Genomic DNA, 18,025 nt, shown 5'->3' with positions numbered 1-18,025 from the left:
GTCTCTGTGAGGCGCCACCGGATGCAGGTCTATAGGAGCATTTGATTTGTCTCAGGGAGTTGGTGGCTGTTCTGTTGCTCCTGTGGGATGAGGTGGACTGGCCACCCAGAGCAACATTCTTAACATCCTGGTAAAGGTGGGGACTGCCTTTGTAATGGCAATTTTAATGTTAGTGCTTTTCTTATAACCAATTTCTGTGTTCATGCAAGTGGCTGACTGAACGAATCCTCACTATTAGTAGCTGCAATTTGGCAGTATGCCCAGACCTTGTTTTGAGAACAATACCTCGTGAGGTATTGGTCTGTCACATGTTATGAACCAGTAATTGGTCGGTCACATGAATGAAACGGTAATGATTAATGAATTATGTTATATGTGTATAGCCGTATATAAGACAACTGCTGGGACTGCCCCAGCAGAGCTCCTGATTGACATGTGTACTATGGTGCATTGAGTTGGTTGGAACCTCTCCAGCGCGCTGACAATAAACAATGATTCATATTAAGACTGACTTTGAGTGTCCCTGTGTAAGAATTTCCACAACAGCCTCTTTGTACATGTACATATTGTTGTAAAGAAACACATTGCTAATGTAGTTATCACAGTGTCACAGATATAATAACAACGTAAATAATATTTTTCCTCTTGAGCCACAAGGGGTGCTCTATATGGACATAGATAATGCTTAACTCACTTTTCGTGGTGTGTGCTATTGGCATATGCAACAATGAAACAGACAGGACATACAAAATAATATAAATAACAGTAGGCTGCAATCAACACAAAGAAAATAAAATACTGTATTATAAAACAACTGTGTTATACAAAAAACAAACTAATAGATACAATACTTGAATGTATCGCACTCTCTCGCTTTCTACTTACAATGAGTGTACAAAATATTAGGAACACAACAGCCTCAATTCATCGGGTCATGGCCTCTACAAGGTGTCAGGGATGCAGGCCCAACATGGTCCATGTTGACTCCAATGCTTCCCACAGTTGTGTCAAGTTGGCTGGATGTCCTTTTGGGTGGTGGACCATTCTTGATACACACGTGAAACTATTGAGCATGAAAAACCCAGCAGCGTTGCAGTTCTTGACACAAACTGGTGCGCCTGGCACCTTCTAACTTATCCTGTTCAAAGGCACTTCAATATTTTGTCTTGCCCATTCACCCTCTGAATGGCACACATACACAATCCATGTCTCCATTGTCTCAAGGCTTACAAATCCTTATTTAACCTGTCTCCTCCCCGTCATCGACACTGATTGAAGTGGATTTAACAAGTGACATCAATAACGGATAATAGCTTTCACCTGGATTCACCTGGTCAGTCTATGTCATGGAAAGAGCAGGTGTCCTTAATGTTTTATACGCTCAGTGTATATGAACAGTAGTTAATAGAAAGTATATATTACATTCCCAATGTCCCCGACAATGACATCAGTTCCCATCTCATAATAGTCAGTCCTGTCACTGGTTTGCAAGATGCACCGGATAATGGTGATTTGCAATGATTACCAGTGCTGGTCCACATTGGCAGCTCTTCAGTTCGTTTAGCCTCTTTAGCCTGAGTTCATTTAGCCTCTCATCATTTTACGATAAACATGACTCCATTGAAGAGTTCACTGATCACCTCTTGTGAGAAGCCTCCTCCTGTCACTGGTAGTCTCTCTGAAACAGGCAGCCAGCCTCACACATTGCCATTTCTTCCTGTAAATGGTGCTTTCCTTTCCTCTGGTTTTTACACCATTCATTTTTTCATCCTTCTCATGTTTGCCTCAGCTGAAAAAACAAATAAAGACACATTGTCAATAATAAAAAATAAAAAACTTATTTCAGCTACTCAAAAGTATAATTTCCTGTCATTGACCACTTTTACAATAATCATAAGTCTCATGCTGCTGGTATATTGTAAACATGGTGAACAGTGAATGGTCTTCATACTGTTGTAGTGCTGCGGTAGCATAGGCTGGGAGATTACTAGTTTGAAGGCTTCTATCCACTCCCTCTGGTCCTGCTCCTGGTCACACAGGAAGACAAACTGCCTGTCTGGTGTCTCCAAGGTGACCCCGAACCTCCACCTGCCACTGCGGTTCCCCTTAGGCTGGCCCTCTCTCACAGAGTAGCCATGGACCTCTGTGCCGATGAAGACAGCTCCCAGTTCCAAGGCATCCTATGGACGGACACACAGCAATACACACATAGACACAGCCAGACACACACACACACACACACCCACACACACACACACACACACACACTAGTTACAACATTCTTCTCCACAAATACAAATGGCTTATGCATGTTCTCTGTTGTCATTACCAGTGAAGTTTTGAAGTAGGACAGCTTTCTGTCCGTTAAGTTTAAGATGAACCATCTCTTCTTGAATGGCTCCCATTGCTAAGAACAGACACAGAATTAGTCCTGGCTGACCATCATACACGTTGAGTTTCTGGTGCTCTCGATGTATATCACTTTAAAACTTCACTATGTTCAATGAATTTGATGGATTACTAACCGTTGGGCCGGTTTTCTCCATGTAGCCTTCTTTAATGCTACTTCTGGTTATCAAAGGTACAAGCTGCACGAGCAAAAACATAGAAAGGAGACAGATCTGTACAATGGAAATCCTTGAAAGTATGACGTCACCTGTGACATATCATGTCAGTTACGGCGATACAAGACTTCTACTTTGAAACAGTTTGTACTCACGTCACACTCCCTGGAATTAGGGTCGACTTTCTTGAGGTAAGCAAACCGGGTGGCCCGAATCGCATTGAAACAGGACACAATTTCCTAGAAGGAAAGAGAAATTTGACCCCAAGTCTTTAAATCTCTAGACGTCTTCATGACAACGTTTCAATTCAGTTTTGTCATTGGTTATTACCTGGCTGTTGTCATGGTAAACAAACAAGTTTCTGGTCCGTTCTTCCTCCAGGTAGGAGATTTGCAGCCCGTGGGCGTGGCCTATCTTTTCCGGCTGGAACACGGCACCTCGGTCCTTCATAGAGATGACTGCTTTGGGCTTCTTGGACTAGGGTCAATAATGCACAACAGGCATTATGATGAGCCCTTCTCAGGTATTTTATATTTAACATGTATTTAACCAGGTAAGTCAATTAACAACAAATTCTTATTTACAATGATGGCCTAGCAAGAGGGAAAGGCTTCTTGTGACGACTGGGGCTGGGATAAAAAATATAAAAGAAATTAACAAAACGCATCACAACAAAAGAGACACCACAACACTACATAAAGAGACCTAAAACAACAACACAACATGGCAGCAACACAGCATGACAACAACACGACATGGCAGAAACACAGTATGACAAAAACATAGCAAGACAACAACATGGTAGCAAAACAGCATGGCAGCAGCACAACATGGTAGCAGCACAAAACATGACAACAACACAACATGGTAGCAACACAACATGGCAGCAGCACAAAACATGGCACAAACATTGTTAGGCACAGACAACAGCACAAAGGGCAAAATGGTAGAGATAAAAAAAAAAAAAACATCACGCGAAGCAGCCACCAGTGTCAGTAAGACATTCTTCCTAACGAATCACATAACCTTTGTTTTGGAGGTGTTCAGAACAAGGTTAAGGGCAGAGAAAGCTTGCTGGATACTAAGAAAGCTTTGTTGTAGAGCATTCCACACATAATCTGGGGAGGGGCCAGCTGAGTATAAAACTGTATCATCTGCATATAAGTGGATGCAGTGCATTCAGAAAGTATTCAGACCCCTTCCCTTTTTCCACATTTTGCTACATTACAGCCTTATTCTAAAATAGATTACATTTTTAAAAATCATCATCACTCTACACACAATACCCCATAATGACAAAGTGAATACAGGTTTTTAGACATTTTTGCAAATCTATTAAAATTTAAAAACAGAAATACCTTATTTACATAAGTATTCAGACCCTCTGCTATGAGACTCGAAATTGAGCTCAGGTGCATCCTGTTTCCATTGATCGTCCTTGAGATGTTTCTACAACTTGACTGGAGTTCACATGTGGTAAATTCAATGCATGTCAGAGCAAAAACCAAGCCATGAGGTCAAAGGAATTGTCCGTAGAGCTCCGAGACAGGATTGTGTCAAGGCACAGATCTGGGGAAGGGTACTAAAAAATTACTGCAGCATTGAAGGTCCCCAAGAACTCAGTGGCCTCCATCATTCTTAAATGGAAGAAGTTTGGAACCACCAAGACGCTTCCTAGAGCTGGCCGCCCGGCCAAACTGAGCAATCCGGGGAGAAGGGCCTTGGTCAGAGAGCTCCAGAGTTCCTCTGTGGAGATGGGAGAACCTTCCAGAAGGACAACCATCTCTGCAGCACTCCACCAATCAGGCCTTTATGGTAGAGTGGCCAGACAGAAGCCACTCCTCAGTAAAAGGCACATGACAGCCCGCTTGGAGTTTGCCAAAAGGCACCTAAAGGACTCTCAGATCATGACAAACAAGATTCTCTGGTCTGATGAAACCAACCTGACAGAGTTTGAGAGGCTCTGAAGAGAAGAATGGGAGAAACTACCCATAAGTTTGTAGCATCATACCCAAGAAGACTTGAGGCTGTAATCGCTGCCAAAGGTGTTTCAACAAAGTACTAAGTAAAGGGTCTGATTACTTATGTAAATGTGATATTTCAGTTTATTTTATTTTATACATTTGCAAAAACATTTAAAAAAAAAAGTTTTTGCTTTGTCATTATGGGGTATTGTGTGTAGATTGATGAGCGGAAGAAAACAATTGAAACTATTTTAGGATAAGGCTGTAACGTAACAAAATGTGGAAATAGTCAAGCGGTCTGAATACTTTCCCAATGCACTGTACGTGGATAAGAGCCTACTGCCTGAGGTATGTTGTTGATGTAAATTGAGAAGAGCGTGAAGCCTGGGATCGAGCATTGGGGTGACAGGTGGGCTGAGACAGCAGATGTTCTGACTTTACATATTGCACTCTTTGAAAGAGGTAGTTAGCAAACCAGACCAAAGACCCCTCAGAGACACCAATACACCTTAGCCGACCCACAAGAATGGAATGGTCTACCGTATCGAAAGCTTTGGCCAAGTCAATAAAGATTGCAGTTTAACAATGCTTAGAGTTAAAGGCAATGACAAAATTTAGGACCTTTATGGTTGCAGTGACAAATCCATAACTAGAGTGGAAACCAGATTGCGTACCAGTTATAATACTATAGACATCATGAAAGCCAGTCAGTTGATTATTGACAAGTTTTTCTAACACTTTGATAAACAGGGCAAGATACTGTACAAACTAGCCTATAAGAGTTAGGATCAGCTTGATCTCCCCCTTTAAGGTGGCTGCCTTCCAAGCACTGGGAACCTCCCCAGAGAGGAGAGACAGGCTAGGCAACTATAGGGTCTGCAACCTTAAAGAAGAAAGGATGTAAACCATCTGACCCAGATGTTTCTTTGGGGTCAAGTTTAAGGAGCCCCTTTAGCACATCAGACTTAGTGACCACCTGCAGGGAGAAGCTGAGTAGCGAGGAAGGGGGAAAAGAGGGAGTAGCATCAAGGCTAGTCACATTAGAAGGGCTGGGAGATGAGGAAGTGTTGGATGGGAAAGGAGGCGTGGCTGAGTCAAATAGGTCCTGACTTAATTAAGTGATGATTAAAGAGCTCAGCCATATGCTCCTTGTCAGTAACAACCACATCATCAACATTAAGGGACATGGGCAGCTGTAAGGAGGAGGGTTTATTCTCCAGGTCTTTCACCATTTTCCAGAACTTCGTTGGGTTAGACCCACAGAGAGAGAACTGCTCCTTAAAGTAACTGACTTTGGCCTTCCGTATAGCTTGAGTGCACTATTTCTCAATTGCCTGAACAACAGCCAGTCAGACTGAGTATTTGTGTGCAGATCCTTTCGTCAAATAGTGTTCTTGAGGTGAAGTAACTCTGCCAGATCACAGTCGAACCAGGGGCTGAACCTGTTTTTAATGATCACTTTCTTTATGGGGGCGTGCCTGTTAACAATACCACTGAAAATATTTTATTTAAAGGTCCAAGCATCTTCGACAGAGGGGATCAAGCGGATTCTATGCTAATTTCCAGAGGCCCGGTCATGAAGGAAGGTTTCTCATTAAAGTTTTTCAGCAAGCGTCTATGACAAATCAGTACAGGTCATTTAACTGAGCAGCCAATTCAGAACACAGTGATCACTAAGGTCACTACAGAAAAACACCAGACTGATACCTATCAGGATTATTTGTTAGGATAACATCAAGGAGAGTAGCCTTTCTGGGTGTTTGGGGTCATACCTCATGGGATTGGTAATGATCTGAGAGAGATTTAGGGAGTCCCATTGTTTTAAGTAACAGGGGATGTTCCCTGTGACTTTTCCAAAGCGATCTGGGCACGTCCCCAGGACGACATTTTGTTAGCTGGGTTATCTGATCGAAGAGGATGGAGAGAAGCTACTTAAAGGGAAAGGGGGATACCTAGTCAGTTGTACAACTGAATGCATTCAACTGAAATGTGTCTTCTGCATTTCACCCAACTTACATCCTCCTTGGTGAAGTATCTCAAGGTGAAGTCCGTTTCAGAGAGCAGGAATCTCCTTTTCAGGAACTGCTTGTTGTCCTTGCCTTTCTTCCATAGTATTCTTTCGTAAAGTCCTGAATGGGATCCAACCAATACAAAACATTGATTTAGTTAGTATCCCTCGTCTTTTCATATGCAGTATTCTGGTACATTTGGTTCTATGCCTTGCTCTGTAGACAGCGATGTATGGAAATGTCTTGTGTTCCTAGACAATTTGAATAAAATAAATAGACTTATCCATGAAGGCTTGTCAACATTTAGCACTTACCTGAACTATAAACTTGTTGAAGGGAGTAATTCTCTCCTGTGAATTCTCTCCTCTCATACTTAGCACGTATCCACTGATCTTTAAGAACACTGTCAGGGAACCAAAAGGTTAAAGATTGAAATACAAAAACGAATATTTTAAAAATACTAACTTTTTGTGTTGAATATATGACTCAACTTCGACCACAAACCCTGTAGTATTTGCCAACTCAATCAATTGTAGGCTAATTGACGCCAAGATGTTTCTTCTTCTTCTCTTGAAACAATACTACATCCTTCCACTGAATGAACAACTGTCAAGTCATCACAATTTACACTTCCTTAAATTGAGGGAGTGAATGAAGACATTGATATAGTTCCACTCACACAGTCCTTCTCCTGTGGCCGGTAGTAGAACGGCGGAACACACTTCTCATAGAACGCATTGGCTGCAGCGTTACCCCTTGTCTTCATAAACTACAATTAGAAACATAATAGGAACATTATAACATAATAATAACATAAGAAACATGTTGTAACATCACAACATCAAAGGGATTGTGACTATTGAGTGATCTTGAGAGTACATCCTTCAAGGTGTAAAGGTCCTTGGTACCCTACTGGGCTATTGTGACATGTTAAACTGTACCTCTACTAGGGAATCATCCCAGAAATCCAAGCCTATGGACTTTATCCGGCTGATGGCAGGCAAGTCCCGATGTGTCCCAGAACAGTTCACACATACAAACACACCAAGTTTGTATGAGGCCCAGTCTGGCTCTGTGAATAGCAGTAATATGATACTGTATCAATCAATCAGACACTTGAAATGTTTGCAGCCTGTATACCTTTGTACCACATTACTATAGTTTGGATATTGGACTTTGTAGTATGTCATGCCTTGATTGGTTGTTTTTTCTAGGTTGGTTGATGAGTTGTAGAGAGTTACTGGAAAGGAGGAACCCTTGTAATCATTGACTGAATGAACTATAACTTCCCCCAAAATAAGTTCTTTAAAACATGCCATGGTTGTAATCATTTTACTTTTTAGTCATTTAGCAGACGCTCTTATCCAGAGTGACTTATAGTTAGTGCATTCATCTTAAGATAGCTAGGTGAGACAACCACATCACAGTCGTAGTAAGAACATAATCAGCAGTGAAATCCAGTGAAATAAAAGCAAATGCAAATATAACTCACATGTCTTGACAATCACACTGAAATAGTCGATCATTAATATGAAATAGTCACATAGAAGACATAGCTTCTGTTTGGGGGTCCCTCAATATTTTACTACTTTAAACTTTTGTTTTACAGTTCCTATCTGTACCATATCCTAACCACAATGGTAACCCAAACATGTCAAATGTTAGAGGCTATCAATCATGGTTTAACATGCATTTTATATAATATAACTCACCAGGGGCCCCACAGTCGGCACAATGGTCGTTGCTGGGCTGTTTCACCATATCAAGCAGAATCTTCTTATTTCTCTCCGGACTTGCCATAAGTAAATCGGCTATTCTTCTGCCTCAATTAAGTCCCAACAAACGAATTGCTTATTTTACTTAGGTCCATGCCTTTTCATTCACTCAAATGTGTTACTTCTATAACAGGTGTCAGGAATTTTTTTGTTGTTGTTGCACTTGACCGCGGTCACTGGCCGACGTTTCCTTTTCTCACTGGCATAGCAACATGACGTTTATTGTTCTCCACACAAACACTCACTATCAAATAACAATGAGTAGCGGAAGTGAAAAAAGCGTTACCATATATTACGCATAATTTATAAACGGACAAGTAGGCCTGACAGAATAGTAATATCTAAGAAAAACAACTGTACTTGATTTTATAGTATATATTACAACAAAATATATCGAGATAACATATAATGTCTTGAAAATGTCACCAAAGTTAATTCATATTCATATCGAAATGTAAATAAATACAATATCTTAATATATAAAAACGAAGACAGCTTTGAAGAAGTTTGCACTTGAGATGAAAATCAGTGAGATTTCAAATGCAGCATAAATAACCTGGAGAGCTGGGGAACATGGAGTGCCTCGGAACGTAGTATGCGTGATCCTTGTTTCCGCATCGGCGTGAGATCGGCGAACTACTAAAGGGCAAAAGTTTGAATGAATTACCTGTAAAACCACGATTACAATGTGGGTTGCAAGGCGATTTATGTCTTTAATCGCCCGGAGAGGTATGCACAAATGTTTAATTCAAGCTGTCAAGTTTCTCGTAACTTATTTTTTTCAGGTGCTATTTGTTAGCGGGTGGGTATAATTTGTGGAACGTTCCAACAGGAATCTGTTCCAAAAACTGCGGAAACAAGGTTGCCAACAAACACCGCATACACAGTTGATACTGGGTAGGGAGTGGGCTATTTAATTAATGAATGTTTCACTCACCACATTTATTCCGAAAAATGTATGTCCTCACTCTGGTAACCTATGGACAAACATTAAGAATAAACTACGTGGTGAGTTGATGCCTATTCGGCAGCTAGTTAGCTAGGTGAATTGATCATGCTACATTATGCGTTGTTGACAATCTTGTACTTTACGAAGTTTTTGGAACAGATTCCTGTTGGAACGTTCCACAAATTATACCGCCCCCTATTATGTGTTTCCATCTATTCTTGCAGGGCAGTATGGCTTATTCTACCAACCCCAGGGCTCACTCCCCAAACTAGAATTCCGGTATCTCAACTGCACGTGCTGCTGGAGGAGTCGGATCCCAGTCGCAGGCTTTGAAACCCTTAATGACACCCTCTCTTCATCTACTACTCCTTGCGACAAGTCGCTGGACGCATACTACACGTCAGAGCAGCGAGATGTCATTCTGCAGCTCCTCAACAATGCGGCAGAGTCGGAGCTTGCTGCTGTCAAGCTCCTTCGTGGCCGCAAGTCTGTCAACATTGTGGAATACAGGACTAGAAATGGACCTTTTAAAAATCTCGAAAGCGTCATAAATGTGCCTCTTCTGAAACACAAAAGTGCTGTCATTGTCTTCAACTCCATCCTCAACCCTCCGGAGAAGAAGGAGAAAAGAAAAGTAAAGATCCAGCTAGCCAAGTTCATCAGACCAGAGGTGGAAAGGACCTGGCTAGAGGTAAGATGATTTAGCTAGACGGATGGCCTTGAGGTCTGGATGTTGATGGCACAGTTGGGCAGCCCACAGGGTCAGTCACCACTGTCTGTACCCCATCAGTCACGTCACCACATAAATACTACATCAGTGTTATTACATGTGTATTAATCCACCTTTCTTCCAGGAAGCAAATTCCATAGTGTCCATTGTGTGTGGAGTGAATAAAATATCCTGGGCGCACATGGATCGTGGCATGAACGTGTTGGAGTGGAAACATGAGGATTGCCACAACTTTCTGAAGGGAACCTACATGGCTTCTGCCTACTTGGATGATGTAAGTTGAATGTTTCCGACTGAGGTATTCTTGCATTTGGGTAAGACATGACTGTGCAGACTCCTATGGTGTCAGTCTACAGCCATGTCGCAGGGCTAGGTTTCAGCTTAGCACATCATTGACTCTGTAATATCCAAATAGCCTAACTCCTGTACTGAATCACATCTCATTACCAGATTTCCATTGTGGTATCCAATCTCCCCAAGGCTGACTTCTTCGTTGTGGAAAAGCCATCAATCTCCCTTCAGAACACTGCCCTGTACCCAGTAATGGCTCACATGCGTACAGTGGAGGCTATGCTGTTTGCCCTGCTGGAGCCCCGCTACACCCAGCCTGACATCACTGCTCCACCCAAGGTGCTGAACATGATGCGCACCGCCGTCGGCCGCCATTTTGGCCTCATGGTGGGTGACTCCCGCACTAGCGGGGCCCAGGCGGTGCGACGGATGATGACGGAGTCAGTGACTCAGAAGATTCCGAGGGTGACATTCCCTCACAACCTGTTGGTGAAATACAGGAACTCCTTCCAGATGGGCGGGCGGAGTCGGGGGGAGGAGCTGTGTGACGCCATGTTGCAGGCTGTGGCGTTTTACGAGCTACTCAGTGAATCGAGTTAATGTTACAGCGACAATTTCCACCAGACTCAAACTGGTTGACTGTGTACAGTATATGTGACCTGGTGGGGTCGAAGTTCAAAGAGCTAACCAGAGAGACCTGCATATTGGAGGCTTGATGTAAATTGACACTAGCTTACATTTAAATGTATACTACAGCACTTCCCACCTGTAGACTCAGATGGTATTGCACTTGAGGTCAGTTCAGGCCCCAGCAGCTGAACTCAAGCCTCTCCTCATATAGATACCACACGTCATGTTCTTCACTTTCCCATGAATATAAATGTTCTCAGGGCCACTAGTAAAGCAGAATAAGCTTGAATATGTACAGTGATGATTTGTCACATGCATCTGTACCTTTGTGGGCAAATGTTTAATGCCTTCAAAGCCTGAAATACCACTGATTTTAAACACCAACTCACTGAACCAGATTAAAATATAAAGTAACAAATACATGTTTTTATTTTTATGCATGAATATAAAAATAGGATTACATTTTTAATGCATACAGTAAACTTAAACTTCTCACTCAATGTAAAAAAATATGAATGTACAGCAAAATGTATCATGGGCTACATTCACTAAATCATTAACATAGGGAGATGATAGCATTAACCTTCCTGTCATCCAGTGTAGAGAGCCAGAAATGTTGTAGATCTGTTTGTGTAGTCTTGCTGGCTTCAATGGTCATTGTCATGGGAAATCATCTGCAAGGAGTCTCACAGTAGCCTTAGGGAGGCCCAGGTGAATACTGCTGAGGTAATGCAGAAACAGCATTCGTACAACAAAATCGGTATTTGTAAGTTATCTGAGCAATCTTTTTAATTATAACGTTGTTTTCTCTTAGTAGAAATTAATACGGTGCTCTCATGCAGCGTATTGACTCACCTGCCTTGGCCCTGCTGAGTTCTCTCTGATTGGCACATGGTGCGGAGGACAGGTAGGTAGTCCAAGGCAACAGCCTGCTTGTTTCCCAAGGTGCAGAAGGCTCTGCTTGAGAGGACGGTTCTGATGATGTCATATCTCCTTTCGACCACACTGGAAGACAAACTGCTGTTCAGATACCACACTGACTCAATGGAACTGGAGCTTTACAATGAGAGTTCTATTAAGTTTAATCTAATATCAAGGTTTTGTTTGCAATAATGCTCATTTCTGACAACATTACAAACTTTGAGTGCTAACTTCACATAAGCATGTATGGTAATTTAGAGGACTGAGCCGCCAACGCATTTCTTACAGTGAAAAAATACCAGAATCAGGAAACTGCACTCACCTAGGATCACAGGAAGTGGTCTGACTGACATTGAAACTTTGTCTGGGTGGGGCGAGAGGGAGGGTGAGTTTCTCCATCACCCTCCCCCTCTGCTCCCCCTCCAGCCTCTGGGATCCAGCCCACCCCTCAGACACCCTGGCCAGGCACCTGTGGAAGCCCAGGCCCTCTACTGCAGCCTGGATCTCCAATGTCCTCTCACACCACCACCTACAGCCCCCATCCTCCTCTCTCATCTCATCTAGCAGTCCATCCTTAACCTCCGCCCCTGTCCAGAGAAAAGACCCTGGTCTGCATGGGCCAGCCTTATGTGAAGACTCACTCGGTAGGGAGGTATCAATGAAGGACATGAGGTCCATAAAGTCAGTTATTGCATCTAAGCAGTGGTACACCAAGCCATCTGCCGCCTTCTCAGTTTGAAGTTTGTCATTAATAGTCTCAGTAATAGTTGATACACTTGGATGAGCCCTCCTCACAGACAGTGAGGCTCTGTAAGGCTTTACTAACATGCTGTGAGCTGATCTGGAATCAGATGTAGGCACACATTTCTTTCTCCTCAGCCTGGAGCCGAAGGACACCTTAACTGGACTGATCTGAGGGTGGTGGATGTCAGGGGGTGTTGGCTCACTCTGAAGCCGAGGGCAAGTCACTTTCTTTGGGGTGAGGAGAGGACTGGGCTGGGTCCTGACTGGTAGGGGAAGGAGGAGCTCCAGGTTTAAGTAGAGCAAAGCGACACCTCTCCTCCAGCTCTCAGTAAGGATCTCCATCAGCTTGATGATGTCTGGTTTAGCCCAGGACTGGCACTGAAGAATCAAAGAGAAAGGCACCTCATACAGTTATACTGACATTCAATGTTGTTACCTGAATAAAAGCATTGGACGTTCATCTAGTTCAAGTTCACAGGGCCTCTGAGGTGACGTGCCTTTAGAGTGGTCTGCAGGTCATGGCTGGGGCCAGAGTTCAGGAGCCCCAGCATGCTCTGAGTGCAGCCCACGTCATAGGGAGGATGGCGGGAAGAAGTATTTTCACCCACTGCAATGTCTTCCACTGCAGCAACATCCAGAGCTAGGGTTCACCAAAACAATCAAGTGATTCAATTGTAAGACTTGACGTAAACTCTTTTAGACAGGGACCAAGAAAACTAAGGGGTCACAATACATGTGATATACTACCACACCTAGCCATTGAAGTTAGTCAGTTAATAGTTTGTCATCACTCACTTCCATGCACACCACCTGCAGGGTCCTTCAGTGGGGTTGCCCTCTGAGATGCTTGTCCTCCTCCACTGCAGGCCCAGAGCTGCAGCTGCAGTAGGCTACGTCTAATGTCTATCTGGTTTAGGCTCACCAGAGAGGTGATGTCCCCAGCATCCATCCTGACGTTCTCAGCCAGACACAGCAGCTGCAGATAACTGCAAACATTCACCTGGAAGGGTGCACGACACAGACAGAAACAAAATGGAGTAGCAGCTTCATACCATATCATGCACATTAGTTGAGGGGATGCAATGGTGCCAAGATGCTTGACTTACTACTGAAGGGTTTTTAAAAAGGATCGCTTCAAAGTCGCCGTCAAACTTTGCTTTGAAGGAGGGATCTGAAGACAGTTTTCGTGTTATGATTCAACTTTGTCATTTTCAATCCAATTGAATTCACATTTTTCAGTATGCAGCATATACACACACACACCACTAGTGGTCAGTATCACAGGTCTCTTGGTTGTCGTCATGAAGGTCTTGATTGCTGTGAGGAATCCCACATCATCATCGAATACGACGTCAACCTGCGGGAGAGCAGGTGCAGCTCGGTCACTTCATTAAAACTACAGTTATGCGGTCTAGTCTGCAACCTAGCACTGCTATACAACGGACTGCTGTGTGGTTTACCTCTTCAAATAGAATGAGTGATGTGGACATCCTTTTACTCCGGCTACCTGTTGGTGGCTCTTCAATGTCTGGTGACAGTTGACTGACTAACGGAGGGTTAATAATATCTGCCTTCTTCACGGTCTTGAGAGAGACAAAAACTGTAGGATATAATATCAACAATTAAATAAAAAGACTAACCATAGCCACACCAGAGGAGGCTGGTGGGATGAGCGATAGGAGGACGGGCTCATTGTAATTGATGGAACGGTATCAAGCACATCAAACATATGGAAACCCCTCGGTTGGCTCTGTTGCATTAATGCCATTCCAGCTATTACAATGAGCCCGTGCTCCTATGGCTCCTCCCACCAGCCTCCTAAGATCCACACATGCCTATGTGTGGTTAACTAAACTTTCAAGGTGTTTCCTGTTTTTCTTAACTGTTTGGTAGGTGCTCATTTTGTTTTGTAGATAACGAAGGGCCATCTAAGTTTGTGATCTCTGGTTTACTCTTCTTCTTGAAGAAGTTAGCCAGCATCATGGATGCTGCTCTGCCACCTCTCTTATGGTGGGAGCTACGAGGGGGCTGAGGCCCCTTCCTATAGGATGAGTAAACCTTTCTGGGAGAGGCCACTTTACCTGTGTGAGGAGAGCACAAAATAGATGTAACCCACAGTCTCCATTGGACAAACACCATACAAAATAGGTCCTGTCACTTTAAATAAGTGATTTTCAGTAGATGGTTATGCTTAGACTGCAATAACGTACTTTTCAGTAGCGGGGTGTGCTTACCAGCTACTGTGTCAGATTTGGTTGAAGTGTTGTTGTAGCTACTGAGATGAGATGGTTTGAAGGTGGTGCTTCCCTGGATCTCCACCAGGTGAGATTGGGTGGCCTCCTTCAGTTGAGTCAGGATGTGGCGACCACTGCGCTGGGAGGAGGCGTTCACTTCGAACACCTGGAGAGGCCAAGGAAATGAGCAGTCGAGACAGCCATCTTACATATATTACACAGCTTAGAAGATGATTGGATACACCCGTATGAAAGCTAACCTGTTTTGGTGAATCATATGACTGAATGAACATGAGCCAGCCTCTCCTGGTTCTCTGCTTTACCCATCTTATCCAATTACCCACAAACTGTCATTTAAAAGTTAAAAATAGAGGAATGTCTCTGTATCATATTCTAACACCAATCAGTAGGTCCTATTCGGGTTCCCGAGTGGCGCAGCAGTCTAAGGCACTGCATCTCAGTGTTAGACGTGTCACTACAGACACCCTGGTTCGAATCCAGCTTTATCACAACCGGCCGTGATTGGGAGTCCCATAGGGCGGCGCACAATTGGTCCAGCGTTGTTCGGGTTTGGCCGGTGTAGGCCGTCATTGTAAATAAGAATTTGTTCTTAACTGACTTGCCTAGTTAAATAAAAGGTTACACGTGAATGGAACTGTAGGTCTTCCAAGTAGTCCCACACTGACCTTGAAGCCTAGCTCCTGAGCGCAGGCGTATACTGATGCAGTCTTGCCCACCCCTGGAGGTCCTGTGATCAGCATGGTGCTACACAGATCTTCCTCCCCCACTCTAGCCTCTCCCTGGAAGTCACCACAGTCCCACGAGTCTGCACAGCCAAACCGGAGGTCAACGCTACAATCAATGTTACTCATGGAAGATTCATCGTCAGTGATGTTTTTTTATTTTTGGTGGTTTTTGTTTTACACATTTTCCCCCATCAATTCATAACATCTAAAAGTTTTTATTTTTACCATTGCTGTTGGCGTTTTCCTCTAGTTTCCTGTCTCGCTCTTTTCTCCTCTCTTCACAGTCAGCTCTCCGTTTCCAATTCTTTAACCAACTGCAAACAGAAATAAGGAAATGCATTTAAGACAGCATACTATAAAAGCTAGACATTGGAGGAGCTAGCAGTGGTGTTAGCAACTCACCTGTGTAGCTTCTTTACAGAGGCGGAGTTGCCTATTACCTCACTGGAGTGCTGAGGGCGGTACTTCTCTGTCCACAGCAAATCCTCAATGTTGTGAACTTCACAACAGAAAAATAAAGGTACATATTTTAAAAACCAATGGCAGATCCCAATCAATGACAGAGCTAAAGCACCTCTGTATTCTCATGGTCCGGGACATACATAGTTAGGACATACAAAATTGGACAAAGAAAAGTAAATACTGATTGTTGTTGAAACTACAATGTATTAGGAATCATCACCTCTCCTAAGGCATTGCTGTGGTTGGGCAGGATAAACCTTCTGAGGAGATTCTGCTTGGTTTGGTGGGTTAGGGGTCAGTTCATGACCTATCCCCAGACCTTGACTTTCCTGCTGTTGCCGCCTGAGTCTTTGTGTTCGGCTCAGCCTGCTTCTTCTAGGCTGACCCCTGGAAGAGGGGATAAGAGACCCCCTGACTTGGTCTTCTAAAGAGGGACTATACCCAGTCAAGCTGGTCTCCTCTAACCCCGGGCTAGACCTTTGGCGCTTGCGTACGGTTTCAGGGTCCTCCTTCTCATTCTGATGTTTCCTCTTTCCTACAGAGCTAGGAGATGTAGCGCCTATCTCTGTCTCTGAAAGAAAAGGCGACCAATAAGACTGAATCTGATACTAGAATATGGCACCACACAGACTGTATACATGACAATAAGAACATGACACAGATAGAATAGAGTTAACTATAGTCTCTCAATCTTACCGGGACTTTCCGACTCCAGAATTTTATGTTTGTATTTCTTCAGCAGCATAGTGAAGACTCTTCTCACTGGGAACAGTGGGTTAGACAATTTGACCTCTTCAAGAGACCCCTTGCGGGCAGACCCTGACAACTTATCTCTCCAGCCAGAAGTAATTGACCCCTTCCTCTCAGTCTGGTTGTGTTTAAGTGTTGACCTGGAACACCAATTCAAAATCCATCTCTCTGAGTGTTGGGGACTATTGGCCTTATTAGTGTCCCGTTTCCTGGTGAAAATGGTTGCCACTTTCTCATCTGAGACCCTGGTTGTCCCGGAGGCAGACTGCACCGCTGCTTGAATTGTGAGGGTACATGCTATTTCACTCTGACCAGATCCGAGTCCAACTCTTGCTCCATGGCATCGGCCAGTGACTTGAGCCAGGTCCACTGACCCCATCACTGCCCTGCCCCTGAATGCCGTGTCAGCACTGGAGCAGTTTGACTCTGAAATCACTTTAACATTATTAGGAGGGTCTGAGCAGGAGCTATCCTTGATGAGGCTTGTTCTTGCTTCGGGGTATCTGTTCTGCTTGAATCTGTGCAGCCTACTGGTTGACCGTGACACAGAGAGAGGCACCTCATCAGAAGACCCCCCAATATGACAAGGCACCATCTTAGGTTTCTCTTTCGCCTGCTCAGAAATTAGGCTCTTCCTCCCAAGAGGTTGTGGGGTTATACTGAAGTACTTTGTGATGTCGTTGGATTTTGAGCACCCAGCCTTCTTCTCAATGGCCAAGTAGGGCGATAACCACATCTTTCTTGCCTAGTTAAATAAAACATCTAATTCCTTTCTGAAGATGTCACCATTACTGTCATAACATCAATAGGGCATTCATATCATTCACTATAATGGAAAGACAAAATTAAAGTTACTTTCACTTTTGTCTTCGTAGTGCCAGATGGCAGCAGGTGCTGTAATAGATACCTATAAAGTAGCACTTTCACAACCGTTGACACATTGTAACAACATAGACTTAGCTAGTTAGAGAACTTTACTTTCTGATATGAGCTTCTGAACAAGTCAATGATAGCCTCCCGAGAAAGTTACTTTAAACATGCTTACGTTCACGCTAATTTCATGATTTAGCTATTCCTTAAAAATAAATCAGCACACGCAGCCAAATGTTGTGTAACTTACCGCTTCCGTATGTTCAAATAAACGCGCCAAACCCAGATCAACCAATCAGACAGCAATTTGAGTACTACGTCATGAATATTTGGTACCGCCCCTAGGCACTGGAGTTACAAAACCTTTGGGAGTAGGCTAATCTACA

The 18,025-nt window shown here is 43.5% G+C and overlaps 3 protein-coding genes across 6 annotated transcripts; 1 reads left to right on the top strand and 2 right to left on the bottom strand.

Moving 5' to 3' along the window:
- Nucleotides 1-1,277: 1,277 nt before the first annotated feature.
- On the bottom strand, nt 1,278-8,554 carry LOC120066476 (arf-GAP with dual PH domain-containing protein 2-like). Its single transcript, XM_039017878.1, has 11 exons — nt 8,250-8,554; nt 7,479-7,609; nt 7,215-7,306; nt 6,852-6,940; nt 6,545-6,657; nt 2,895-3,041; nt 2,720-2,803; nt 2,526-2,588; nt 2,330-2,407; nt 1,952-2,180; nt 1,278-1,789 (listed from the first exon to the last, which is right to left on the bottom strand). The coding sequence occupies exons 1-11, from the start codon at nt 8,335-8,337 to the stop codon at nt 1,758-1,760; spliced, it is 1,146 nt and encodes a 381-aa protein (XP_038873806.1). The 5' UTR covers nt 8,338-8,554; the 3' UTR covers nt 1,278-1,757.
- A 387-nt stretch (nt 8,555-8,941) lies between these two features.
- On the top strand, nt 8,942-11,347 carry tefm (transcription elongation factor, mitochondrial). 2 transcript variants are annotated; one of them, XM_039017865.1, is made up of 4 exons: nt 8,942-9,041; nt 9,486-9,952; nt 10,116-10,265; nt 10,442-11,346. In XM_039017865.1, exons 1-4 carry the CDS (start codon nt 8,999-9,001, stop codon nt 10,880-10,882), a joined length of 1,101 nt encoding a protein of 366 aa, XP_038873793.1. In that variant the 5' UTR covers nt 8,942-8,998; the 3' UTR covers nt 10,883-11,346. The 2 variants fall into 2 exon arrangements, with proteins under 2 accessions (XP_038873793.1, XP_038873785.1); XM_039017857.1 differs by lacking the exon at nt 8,942-9,041 and adding an exon at nt 9,206-9,320 and having other exon boundaries at nt 10,442-11,347.
- On the bottom strand, nt 11,325-17,893 carry LOC120066450 (ATPase family AAA domain-containing protein 5-like). Of its 3 annotated transcripts, none has more exons than XM_039017824.1 (15): nt 16,716-17,893; nt 16,240-16,590; nt 15,960-16,056; nt 15,783-15,871; nt 15,498-15,637; nt 14,812-14,977; nt 14,461-14,658; nt 14,038-14,177; nt 13,841-13,934; nt 13,684-13,748; nt 13,373-13,577; nt 13,075-13,217; nt 12,156-12,955; nt 11,768-11,917; nt 11,325-11,633 (listed from the first exon to the last, which is right to left on the bottom strand). In XM_039017824.1, exons 1-15 carry the CDS (start codon nt 17,503-17,505, stop codon nt 11,573-11,575), a joined length of 3,489 nt encoding a protein of 1,162 aa, XP_038873752.1. In that variant the 5' UTR covers nt 17,506-17,893; the 3' UTR covers nt 11,325-11,572. The 3 variants fall into 3 exon arrangements, with proteins under 3 accessions (XP_038873752.1, XP_038873763.1, XP_038873771.1); XM_039017835.1 differs by having other exon boundaries at nt 11,325-11,630; XM_039017843.1 differs by lacking the exon at nt 14,461-14,658.
- Between the last annotated feature and the right edge of the window lie 132 nt (nt 17,894-18,025).

This window comes from Salvelinus namaycush, chromosome 2 (assembly GCF_016432855.1).
Source record: "Salvelinus namaycush isolate Seneca chromosome 2, SaNama_1.0, whole genome shotgun sequence".
Classification (NCBI taxonomy): Eukaryota; Metazoa; Chordata; class Actinopteri; order Salmoniformes; family Salmonidae; genus Salvelinus; species Salvelinus namaycush.
Note: the sequence above shows the minus strand (reverse complement) of the source record. Positions and strands in the feature narration are given on the sequence as shown.